The sequence below is a fragment of the Lactuca sativa genome, chromosome 9, assembly GCF_002870075.4.
Source record: "Lactuca sativa cultivar Salinas chromosome 9, Lsat_Salinas_v11, whole genome shotgun sequence".
Taxonomy (NCBI): Eukaryota; Viridiplantae; Streptophyta; class Magnoliopsida; order Asterales; family Asteraceae; genus Lactuca; species Lactuca sativa.
Genome location: NC_056631.2, coordinates 65,636,593 through 65,649,065, shown reverse-complemented (window position 1 = coordinate 65,649,065; position 12,473 = coordinate 65,636,593). Strand labels below are relative to the sequence as shown.

The 12,473-nt window shown below is 31.3% G+C and overlaps 2 protein-coding genes across 10 annotated transcripts; both read left to right on the top strand.

The window, feature by feature from the left end:
- The first annotated feature begins 610 nt into the window (after nt 1–610).
- LOC111920403 (cytochrome b5) lies at nt 611–1,788 on the top strand. Its single transcript, XM_023915984.3, has 4 exons — nt 611–768; nt 883–983; nt 1,259–1,325; nt 1,401–1,788. Exons 2-4 carry the CDS (start codon nt 897–899, stop codon nt 1,652–1,654), a joined length of 408 nt encoding a protein of 135 aa, XP_023771752.1. The 5' UTR covers nt 611–768; nt 883–896; the 3' UTR covers nt 1,655–1,788.
- A 2,044-nt stretch (nt 1,789–3,832) lies between these two features.
- LOC111920398 (uncharacterized) lies at nt 3,833–8,471 on the top strand. Of its 9 annotated transcripts, XM_052767184.1 has the most exons (11): nt 3,836–4,535; nt 4,742–4,801; nt 5,040–5,093; nt 5,473–5,541; nt 5,621–5,724; nt 6,316–6,417; nt 6,593–6,990; nt 7,119–7,271; nt 7,428–7,494; nt 7,997–8,053; nt 8,235–8,471. In XM_052767184.1, exons 1-7 carry the CDS (start codon nt 4,443–4,445, stop codon nt 6,621–6,623), a joined length of 513 nt encoding a protein of 170 aa, XP_052623144.1. In that variant the 5' UTR covers nt 3,836–4,442; the 3' UTR covers nt 6,624–6,990; nt 7,119–7,271; nt 7,428–7,494; nt 7,997–8,053; nt 8,235–8,471. The 9 variants fall into 9 exon arrangements, 5 of the variants coding, with proteins under 5 accessions (XP_052623147.1, XP_052623145.1, XP_052623144.1 ...); XR_008226236.1 differs by lacking the exon at nt 6,316–6,417 and adding an exon at nt 5,290–5,381 and having other exon boundaries at nt 3,835–4,535; nt 6,593–7,271; XM_052767185.1 differs by having other exon boundaries at nt 3,835–4,535; nt 6,579–7,271.
- The last annotated feature ends 4,002 nt before the right edge of the window (nt 8,472–12,473 follow it).

The window sequence follows — 12,473 nt, the reverse complement described above, 5'->3', positions numbered from 1 at the left end:
AAATCTCCATAAAAGTCGTGTTTTGGGACAATTTATGGTTTGGTCATAAATTAAATTTTATTAACGAAAAAAATAGGAAAATGGTTATTGTAATCGCTTTAACATTTTTTTTATCTTTTGAATCAGTTACCTGTTAAGGTGGTGCGCCAAGTGGACTGTTGCGCTAACGTGTCGTGCCTTTTACAATTGAAAATTTTAGATTTTTTTCAGAAAAGGCATCTGCCAACAGTCCATTTGGCGTCAACAGGTAATACGCTGGAAAGATAAAAAACGGTTAAAATGATTACAATAGCTCGTTCAATGTTCTTTTTCGTTAAAGAAATTTAATTTAGATTTAGATTATAAACTGTTTCAAAACTTTAACATTTTTTTACATGTTTCACTCTTATAAAATACAAAATTTTTATTTTTATTTTATTTTATTTTAATTCTACTTAACATTTGATTAAAAAAAAATTAAATGGACGTTAAAACCAAAAAGAAAAGAAAAGAAAAAAGCTCCGGCCTACTCTTCATTTTCAGAGATGGCGTTCCCTTTGCATTGTGCATACAACCACCCACTTGATTAAATAATTATATGATTTATTTTGTTCATAATAATCATCTCTCATATTGGGGATGTCGTCATTGGGTCAAAATGAGGGTGCTCCTAGCTACTCATGTTTAAATACCCAAAACCCCATTCATGTCTTTCAATCTGATTCTATTCGTTTTGAATAGAGAGATACAGTGTGCGTCTGTTGCAAAAGCTTCATCTCTCTATCATTCGTAAGCAGATTGTTTCCTTTAAAATGTTCTCTGTTTCCTTTGATGCTAAAAAACTGAACTTTTAGATTTGAATTGTTTTTATATGATTCTTATAGTATGGTTTTGTTTCTGCAGTAACTGATATAGTAATGGCGCCAGATCAGAAAACCTTCGTCTTCAGTGAGGTCTCGAAGCACAACAAAACTCTGGATTGCTGGGTTATCATCTCCGGAAAGGTCCGATGTTTTCTGATTTGATTCTAGTTTAACTGATTCTGATGTTCATATAATCCTACTGTCATTTTTTTACGCGAATTGGCCATAATTCGTTATGATAAGTAGATATTCCCCTAATTCAGTGTTCGATTCCATTATAATATCAACATGATTTGAATTTGTGACAATAAATAAACAGCACTACGTGCTGCATTAACCTATATGATGTTTGTATAGGTTTTGTGCTTGATATCGATCTGAATGTATTGAGTATTAACAAACATAATCTGTATCAGGTTTTTGATGTAACTCCATTTATGGAAGATCACCCTGGAGGTAGTGAAGTGCTACTAGCAGCAACTGGTATGTTTGTTTAATTGATTACTGCATTCAAAACTGAATGAAATTCACATTTTTAATCTCATGGAATTATTACAGGTAAAGATGCTACGAATGATTTTGAAGATGTTGGACACAGTGAAGAAGCTAGAGATCTGATGGACAAATATTACATTGGTAAGATCGACAAATCAACTGTTCCAGCAAAACGTCAATACGTTTTATCTGAAAATCAGAATTACAGCTCAAACAAGAGTGGATTCATCGTCAAGATATTACAGTTTTTGGTGCCTTTTATGATTTTGGGATTAGGTTTTGCAGTCAGAGCTTACACCAAAGAGAAATCTGATTGATTTTATGTCGTGTAGTTTAATAAAAATGCATCATTGGATTATTCAAATTACAATTTAGTGGTGCAAAAATATTTTGGGCAAATTTGTATTGCAAGAGGCCTTTTGTGAAAATCAAAATGTGGTCTTATATATAATTTTTTTTTGTTAAATATATTAAATAATTTTGCTACTGTTTAAATACAAAACTTAAAGTCGTTAACATATATTTTATAAATTACCACCACAACATCACGTCTTTATTAATATTGTTTGTATTGTTCAAACCTTTATTACAATGAACAAATAGTTTGATCAACTATATACACAAAATATTGAATCATGAATGACTTTTGAAGTGAAAGTTCATGCACCCGTGACCTAATGACACTCTAGTCAAAATATATTTCGTTATTCTTTTTTTTTTTAATTTCTAAATAAACACCTGATCAATTCCTACATTAGATGTTATAGCTCTTGCACAATCCAAAGCCTTCTCAAACTCATTCTCACAATAGTCTCTAAAAAACTCAATAATTGCTCTCACACTACTCATTGTCTCATCAATACTCATACTCTCATATTGGAGTTGTTTTCTCAGGTTATTCCGTTTAGCTAATATAGGATACCTTATAACCATATCAGTTATAAAGTTAGATCTGTCAGGTTAATATCCTGTATTCTTGCTAGACAATTAACTTCACTTTTAATCTTTATATTTGTCTTTTTATCAACAAGTTTGAACGAAGCTTTTACTATTTTAGGAGTTTGAGTCAATATTGTTTTTACACTTTCAATATAACTTTCTCATCCTGTAGTTGACAAAGATTTTGAAATGAGACTTTGTTTGGCCTAGTTGTCACTTAAAATTTATTAGAATTTGATTTTTTTTTCTATTAGACTTTTTGGGTAGAGTGTATTTTATAAAATATAAAATTGTTTGCTAGAATTTATATTATAAACAAATACAAATTTGTATTTTTCTTTGTGTATATTAGAATTTATAATAGAAATATATTTTTTTTTCTTTGGATACAGATATTTTCCCTAAACTAGTTGTGAATTATAGAATTTAGGATTAGATTTTGATTTTTTTGATTTTCTTTGTTTTTTTTTTCATGATTGAAATGACTTCAAAATTTCAAAATTGCAAACAGCAAATTACATCATGTATATGACTAACATAACTAATTTTTTTTTAATGATAACATATAAAAATGTATTTAACAAATCCCAACACTATAACTACAGATTTGTCCTAAAATTCAGAGGCCCCCTAAAATCGAAGACCTCGTACGAATGTACTGCACGCACACCCTAAGGTCACCATTGTAAGAGTCCAAAAAAAAAGCAATCCATTGCCCCTTCCAACCTGATTATTTTATCACTAAAAGGTTTAAAATAACAAATCCAAATATACTACATAAAGAACAATTAGAACAATTAAATGATTGATCTCTAAACTAACCAAAATAAGACCACATGCATTTGGTTCAACAAAATCAGTTTTTAATTTTTTGGTTAAACGGAAAGTTTTAAATCAATTAGCATTGAGCAAAACCTTTTTTAGATTTAAATAAATTGATTTAAATACTTTTTAAAATAAAGGAATCATATCCATATTTTTTTAATTATCTTATACGATTAAATATAAATATATTTAAACATTTATAATGTCTTTATTTGAAAAACTCATATCAATAGATTTTATAATTTATTAATCTTCACTAACGAAATAATAAATATTTATTATATGAATTTATAAACCAAAATTAATATTGAACAATAATATTGTTTTTTAGAATGATGGAAATGTTTGACATGGGTTCCTATGAAATTGAAAAATCTTATTTACTTTAATTATAAATTTTTTTTATCATTTACTAATATAGTAATATGTGTATTTTTTTTACCAATTGAGAAGCTTAAGCGGTGCACCTGGTATTAAAATTTAGAATGTTTTTAACTTTCACTACTAGAAACCTGACCTACAGCGACGGAATTTGCGACGGATTCTATCTGTAGCTAATCAGTGACAGTTTACTGAGGGATCAGCGACGGAACCCACAAATATTTCGATCAAAATAATTATAGTATTTTAGGAAGGTATTACTGAGGGATTAACGATGGATTATCAGGATTTTATCGACAAAAAATCATCCCTCGCTAAACCGTCAGTAAGTAAAACCTCATAGCGAGGGAACAACAACAGATTGCAAAAATTACAGGCCTTTTTTTCTTGATCCTCGCCAAACCATCGCAGAATTCTATGCCTCCTTTTTTCATTCCCCATTTTTCTTTGTTTTCTTGTTCCCTCGTTTTATTCTCATTCCCTCTAAATTCTTCACAAATGAACAATTTCCTCCCAAAGCCCTAAATGACCGTCAAGTCTCTCCTCCCCCCAGGAAATCGCCTCCACCATAGTCAACCGGCATCGCTCGTCTTTGAAGCCTCTGAAAGGAAAACCTAATCATAAAGCACATGCTAGTTGGCTTTCCTTTCGGTCCGTCTCCTTTCCTTGTTGACTCGCCACTTAATTCCCAGATAACGCCTTTCGATCTATTGGTTCATCATATATTGTTGATTTAGATCGTACAACTGCTCAGCAGTAACAGCGGCGTCGATCACCAGCGGTGTCGATCACCTAATAGCGTAGCGGCGGCGGTTCTGTTGGTGATCTAGAACACTTTGAAAACTTTTAGTAATTACAAAATTACTAACAAAAACGCACAACGAAAGCAAGAAATCGAAAACGCACAACGAAAGCAAGAACGGTGGGTAGCAGCAAACAACTGAAATCGACAGGTCCAAAATGTTTGAAGGTTCCAAAAACGATACAAGCATCAATCCCCGATGTTGGGTTGCTATGAATTTCAAACAATCAATTTCATACGCACTTCTCCAGGTTTTTGTTTTCTCTATTACTAATCCTAAATCAAACCTTGATCCTAATCCTAACCAATTTCTCAAATCACCCGTAAATTTTAGAAAAACTCAAGTTTTGAATTAAGTTTGGTCATTGTGTTGAGTGTAATTTTAGATTTATGGATTGTTGAATCCAACATGGACTTCTGCAAATTTCCGTTGATTTACTCTGGTTCATTGCATTAGATTGCAGGTAAATCAACTTACTACAGACGAAGATTAAAACTACATCTTCAGAAAATTAGGGTACACAGGATGACAAATTGAAAATTATTACCAACCCTAAGCTTTTACATGCTCCATTTTTCTTAATTTTCACACTTTCCTTCCTTGGTTTTGAGAAATTCGTGAGATTTTTTTGTTTGTATAAAAGAAGCTTTAGATTGACTCATAACCAACTACTCTACATTGAAATTTTATGCTTTAATTCTCATTTTTTGGTGGAATTTTTGTAATTACTAAAATACATTATTTTCAATTTCAGAGTAGTGTAAGACCAATGTATGTTGGTGGTTCTATTGATGGCTATCTTATGAAGGTACATATTCCTTTCTCCTAATGAAAGTAAACTTACTTTCTTTTAATCATGCATTGTAGTTAATTGTTAGGAGCAAGAAATCCAAAAGATGCTACATGATGGATCAATTATTTTTTAGGATTATCTCATGAAAAAGTACAAATTGCTTAGCGTTCAAAACACACAACCAACTTCTCATTTGCTCTAATCAATGTAGGTGAACCAGAATCCAGGAAACTTTTTGGTTGTCATAGCTATGAACAACATTAGTATTCTAGGCATATGTGAAAGTTCTAGACTTTTTCCCTGGTGAGGTGTCAACTGATCCCATTACTGTTATAAATCACATTTTTTCTTCAACATTTTAGATTTCATTGTAAATCTATAAAGATATGTTCAGGAGGCTTATCGGGATATGGCATCTGCACTTTCCAAGGCTGATGGAATTGACTATACTGACCCTGAAGAGGTCAGCAGAAAAAAGAAAACCAAAATATAAATTTCAATTTTTTTAAATGAAAGTAGGAGGCTAATTCAATCTTTTGCAGCTGGAGTTATTGGTTGCAACAATAATGGATCTTAATGCAATGGATGGTAAAGGGAGTGTGTCGTTATTGGCAGAGTGTTCAACTTCTCCTGATGTCAATACAAGGTACATCTTTTCATACAAAAATACTAAAACGGGCTTCTTCAATGAGGAGGGTATTTACGTCATTTGTACAATATATTGTGTCATGTCTTGACAAATTGGGACATTATTGGACCATCGATGTGATGGGAGCCTTATAGGTAACTGGTTTTATTTTCATGAGAAAATGGTATTTTGGTCATTTAAGTGATGGGGGTTAGATAAGTGTGTGTTTATAAAGTATTAGAGTTTAGGATAGTGATAGATTTTAACTTGTAGTTTGATACCAAAACCAACTCCTCAAAATGATTGATGTCGGGTACGTTTTAAGTTTTTTAAAATAATATTTCATGATATAAACTTTAAAAATTTCATGATTTAAATATAAAATCAAATATCTCTCTCGAATGGGATGGGAAGAAAGAACAAGTCGTTCCCAAAAAGGAGCTGATTGGGATAGCCCGAAGGGAGTTGACTCCATTTCTTGAACTTCTTCCACATTCCCAAAATGCCCTTGGTGATGTCTTTGTAGCCCCTTCTGAGTCATTCTAAGTAATACTTTGCAAAAGACAATTATACCCTTGTTTATTCTTACATGACTAAATTCATGTTCAGGGGCTCTTCGGTTTGCTCAGGAGATTGTCCTCCTGATGCCATTCTCCGTCACGAAGAGTGCAACAAGGCTAACAAAATTGCATATTATTCTGAATTGCATAAGTATGTCTGTTATGTCCATTCTCATTCAATATATATTTTATTTTTTTACCTCTTTTATCTTGTTGATAATATTTTTTTGGGTAGAATGATAGGAAATCTGATAATACTTTTATCGTGTTGATAATATATTTTATTTTTTTATCCATTCTCATATTTGTCAGCATTTGAATTCCAGAGTTCTTGGGTGGTACCTACAACTGTATTGATAAGGTTGGTTGCATGTGATCAAAAAAGGGTCAATGGCACCAAAGACCATGAAGGTTAGTTTTGTGATTTTATTACTAATTAAAAAAAAAATTAGTTTTGGTGTGGTAGATGGCCCATTATGGTCAATACAAATGTTCAAAGATCAAACCCCAAAAGAGAAATTTCTGAAGACTAATATGCAAACACGGTATTTTCTTTCATCAACATGTTTTTTCATATATTTTTTGGTCGGAATCGGAATTCAATTCCATTATAGTCCTGCATTTAGTTTAGTTTCAAATGAGTTATGAGTAGACAATAATGTCCCTTATCAACGGAAAAGCATGCTTCCAACAAACACCATGTGTCCTTCCATTGCAGAAAAAAGTAAGTAGAACTCCCTGTCAGTTAAGTTTTGTTTCTTCTTTTTGTTTTGTTGATTAAATTTCTAGTTTAGTTGTTTGTTGCAATCCATTCCTTTTTGACATATTGATGAAGAAATTTCTTTCTTGCAGGAAATATCACAACTCCCTGATCTCAATCTTAAACAAAAAGTAGAAGAATTCAGGAGTTTAGTATCATCAGCTTAGTATCATCAGCTGATAATTTTAAAAAGTTTTGGAATTCATCTCCTTATCATTTGGAGGATCCGAGTGAAGGTGGTAAAAGTAAGCTTTCTATTTTTTTTTAAACTATTTCTTTCCTACAATAGACTTTCATTCTATCTATTATGATTTCATATGTCCATTAAGTCTCAAAACTTCTTCTGTTATCTTTTTTTAAAACTAATTTTGGTTGTAATTACATGGAAATTGTGGTGGCAGAGAATAGAAGTATTATTAGAAGGCCTCCACATGATGTTGACTATTGACTATGTTCCTGCAGAACTAGGTAAGTAAAACTATATGGTAGTGTTTTGTATAATGGAATCACAATAGGAATGGAATGGTTCATTCCATTCATGGAATTGAATCAGCCATTCTTGAAGGAATGTGGTTCCCTTCTTCAGTTATGTTAATCTTCATTCCTTACCCTGTGGGTATTTTCTCTATTATCTATATAATTTTTCATGATATACATCTTCTTTAAGAAAAGACTACGAGTTTAATTAAATTACAATTTTATATTAGTAGAATTACTCGAAAATATATATTTTAATCTTATATGAGTTTTAATGAGCTTTGTATTATATTGAATTTTTCTTATTTTGTAAATAAATAATTCGTTAATTAAATAATATATAGAGTAAGCATTTAATTTACATATATTATAATACATTCATTCCATTTCAGCAAACAAACATATTGTTTAAGCATAAAAACATATTGTTTCACATTTTATACCTTAATATGTTTAACGCAACTGACATACTTTATTGATTTTTTTCAAACAGTTGGAAAGAATGTGAGGCCTATGAAGAAGAAAAAGACCCAATGGGATCTAAAGTCAGGTTTGTAATTTATTTCGGTTTACTTTAATTCTTAAAATATCTTTTATTTGATAAATTTAATTCTTTTAAAAAATGGTCCTAATACTTTCATTTAATTGTGCATTATAGCATCCTAGATTCTTGTATTCAATTTATTAATTATTACTTAATTGAGATTTAATTATAATATTGTTTTGGGCAGGCCTACAGAGATTGAATTTATTTGAAAATATGAGACGTAATTGAAATTTTGGTACATATACTTGGAAATAAGATTTTGTTACATTACTAAATTTTGATATTTGATGATTTTGATGGTTTTGGTAAAACATTGATATTTGATGTTTTTGGATGTTTTGTTAAAATTTCATAGTTGATTATGGTATTTTAATATTAGTGTTTGGTTTTGGATTGTATAATAATTTGATATTTTTTAGTATTTTATTATTGTTTAGTTTGGGATTGTATAATTATTTCATGTTTTTAGTATTTTTTTTGTTTTAGATTTGTAATAAAAAAAATTAATATTATATATTTGCGAGGGATCAGCGACGGAAACAACAAAAATATCACATTTAAATTTTGCTAGGGATCAGCGACGGAATATAAAAAGACAGATATAGAGGTTTGCAAGGGATTAGCGACGAAATATAAAAAGACAGATATAGAGATTTGCAAGGGATTAGCGACAAAATATTTATTTAGTTTTGTCGCTGATGTCCTAAAATGACGGTATTAAGGGAGCAATTTGCGATGGATATTCCGTTGCTAAAGTCGTCGCAAAGGAAAATTAAATTCGTCGCTAAATCTCTTGCTAAGTTATTAGCCACATTTAATTTGGCTATGGAGTAAGTCTGTCACAGATCCGTTGCAAAGATCTTTAGTGACGGAATAGCAACGGAGTCATCCATCACTAAAAACGATGTTTCTAGTAGTGTTTTTATAATTATAGTTTAGAAAAATTAATTTATCATTATATTTCCATTTTTATGTACATCTGTTTTTTTATATAATTTTACATATTTCAAATGTTTCCGACTACTTATGTCGAACACTATTGTATGAATAAAATTTATAGCTTCCAGCTTTCAAAAAATAATCATCTTAGATTTTTGAATTTATTTTTTAATATAAAAAATAGAATATTGTTCACAATACTAAATAAAAGATATATACTTATTATTTGATGTTTGAATTTATTGTGAGCCTGGTTAAGTTAAAATGGTCACTTTTAAACATATGGTGTGTTCGACAATCGCCATATAATTTTCGAAAGCTTTTAAAACTCGAAATTAAGTTTTCCTCGATAGTAGAAGCTTCTAGCTTTTAGATTCAACAAAAAAAAAACTTTAAATCCAAAAACTATGTCATGTAATGTCCAACAAAACACTTTTATATTTTTGCAAATTGACTTAATTACCATTTTTAAAATTATTTTTCTATTTTACAATTTGCAGAGATGTCATTTTATGCAATTTAAGTATAATTATTTTTTGTATTCGGTTGATTGGTCCGGTAGTCATATCATACGGTCAAAATGATAATGTTTCGATGGCATGATACATAAAAAAATATTTATTTCTAAATGACTATAATAGTTATTTTTAAAATTTTTTACCATAAAAATGAAAAATGATCCAAATAGCCACTATTTTCGTAGTCAACCATCTGTGAAAATATAGTTGACTGGGAAAATATGATTTTCTTTTTTTGTTTTTTAAGATTTTCGCAGATCAACAGCTGTGAAAATCTATGTTGACTACGAAAAAAAAATTCCAAATTATTGTAGTCACCATTGTGATTGGGATAACCCAAATGATATGATACTTGTTATAAAGTTCGCATCAAAAAGCGGTTTTTTATATTTATGTAAGACACCCTGATTGATAAAACCCAAATAATATGATAATTGTTATGAAGTTTGTATGCGAAAGTTATGCAGTTTTTTTTTTCAATAATTTTCATCAAATTTGGAGTGTAATGTCCATGGAAAATTGGTTGTTACAAGGAACACAATTAAAAAAAAATAACTCAAACCAAGTTTGTATGCAAAATTTATGAATAATCAAAATCGACTTACTTTAGAGCTAAAAAAATGATTTTCAGACATCCAAATTTAGAGTGTAATATGTTCATTGAAACCCTTATTACAAAGAACTGAAGAACATAATGAAAAAAAAAAAAGCAACTCAAATAGAGAACGTGAGAAAGATTTATAAACGTTCCAAGTTTGAAAAAAACAAATTGCAGCCAACTACTGTAATTTACTAACACTTTTAAGAATACTTTTTCAGTTTGATTTCGATTTGATATAAAAAAAACTTGTTGTTTCTAAGAATAAAGAAAAAATTACAAAAATGGTCCATACGGTTTGTCAAAAGTCAGTCTCTGTTAATTTTTTGTATGCAAATGGTCTTTGTGGTTTGCAAAACTTGCATGGATCACCATTTTTACTAATTTCATTAGTATTCAGTAATTACAGACTGAATTTGTAAAGGCATTTTCATCTTTTCAAGTATAAAGGTATTGAATTCGTGACATTTGATAAACCAAAAGGACCATTTTTATAACTTGTCTTAAAACTACTATAAGTGTTAGAAAATGAGAAGAGTGAGATTCAAACTTGTGACCTCCTCCATATTTCCTTCGATTAGTCAAAGCCTTAGCCAACTAGAAACAAACTTCTTTTATATTTATGAAAACTAATTAATATTATACAATCGTAAATATATTAATAATGATAAAAAATTAAAAAAATATATTTTTGAAAAAAAACTTTTTTAATAAAACAAAATATATTTTAACGTATTGTAAAAAAAATTACAAACAATTTTTTTGTTTTCTTACGTATTTGTTTTATGTAAAATATAAATTTTTATGTATTTAAAAATACATTTTCGTAAAATATGTTATTACATTGTTATGATCCAAAAACATATTTTTACGTTTTCTGTAACATCCATAAAATTCGAGCAAATTTAAACATTTCAAATCATATAAAACCATTCAGTTATTACAATTTGTTTTCAAAATAGTTTAAACATCAGAGTTCCCAGAAATCATAATCATCAATCGAGGAAGTGTACGGTTACGCTTTCGTCTTCCCGCGGTCATCCGCTGAACCTGAAACAATAAACTGAACTGTAAGTCAGAAAGCTTAGTGAGTTACCCCCAAAATACCAACCTCAACAATACCATAACCATATCATATAACAACCACAAAACAACCATGCATCTCGAGTTTACAGTGTGACTGGTCCGCCTGCATCGGGACTTCACTCCACCTGGTCCACTCTCTGAGTCTACAGTCTAACTGGACCGCCCGCATCGGGCATTCAGTCTATCTGGCCCACTCTCTGAGTCTTGGCACGTCTGGACCACCCTCTTGGTGCCTTCAGCGTATCCAGACCGTTCGCCGGGCCTTCGGCCTGACTCTGTGCCCTCCCGTGTCTGTAGTTTATCCGGTCCGCCCTGGTTATGTTGGCCTACAACACAAAGGAGGACCCGCCTTAACCCAACCCCAATCAAACAACCATGTGCACATATAACAGATAATCACATAACAGTCTGTAGACAAACAAACCGATCTAGCAGATCATATAGCATAGCAACATCCTAACCAGGATACCGACCTAACCGGTCACTAACATAGCATCATCCTTTATACCAAGATACCGACCTAAACCAGGTCACTAAACATAATACCATCCTAATTACCAAGATACAGATCTAGAAGATCAATAAACATAACAAACGAATACCCAAATACAAATCCGATAAAGGGCCGATTTTGGTGCCTTAGACCCTGTTGATATAGTGAGAATAACTCAACTCGCAACGCCGATCTGAACTGAAGAAACGAACTGCTATCTCACTGGAAATCCCAAACTATCACATAATTAAATACCAAGACATTACACAACATAACAATCTTGGCTAAGGGTCCAGTCAATCCATCATGTCCATTCTTTTTTATTGGGCCAAGGCCCGATTCCAAGTCCATAACCTTGATAGTCTTTATGCAAGGCCCATTATTGGCCTAATTTACTAAATTGGGCCCAACTTCCTTATTGGGCTTAAACCCGTGATCCACTATCACCAAAACTGCTCCAAAACAAATGTAATCAAAAAGTCCAGCACAGCCCAAACCCTACTTTCCCAAACAGTAGCCCAAACCCAAAGCCCAAATCACCAAAAGTCCACAGAAGACGTACGTTGGGGTACCCCAAGGCTACGTGGGGTGTACACGAGTCTCGCATTGACTGGAAAACAGGGTCATTGGCCCAGTACGCTGGGCGTATGCAGGGTTTCACCAAAACCCTAATAAGTGCTTAATGGCTTAAGCACTTAAGCCTAAACTCCAGATCCAGTGACCAAATGTGCCTAGGACTCATAATAATATCTCGAAGTTTATCACTTTAGATGTCCAGAAAGTACTTAA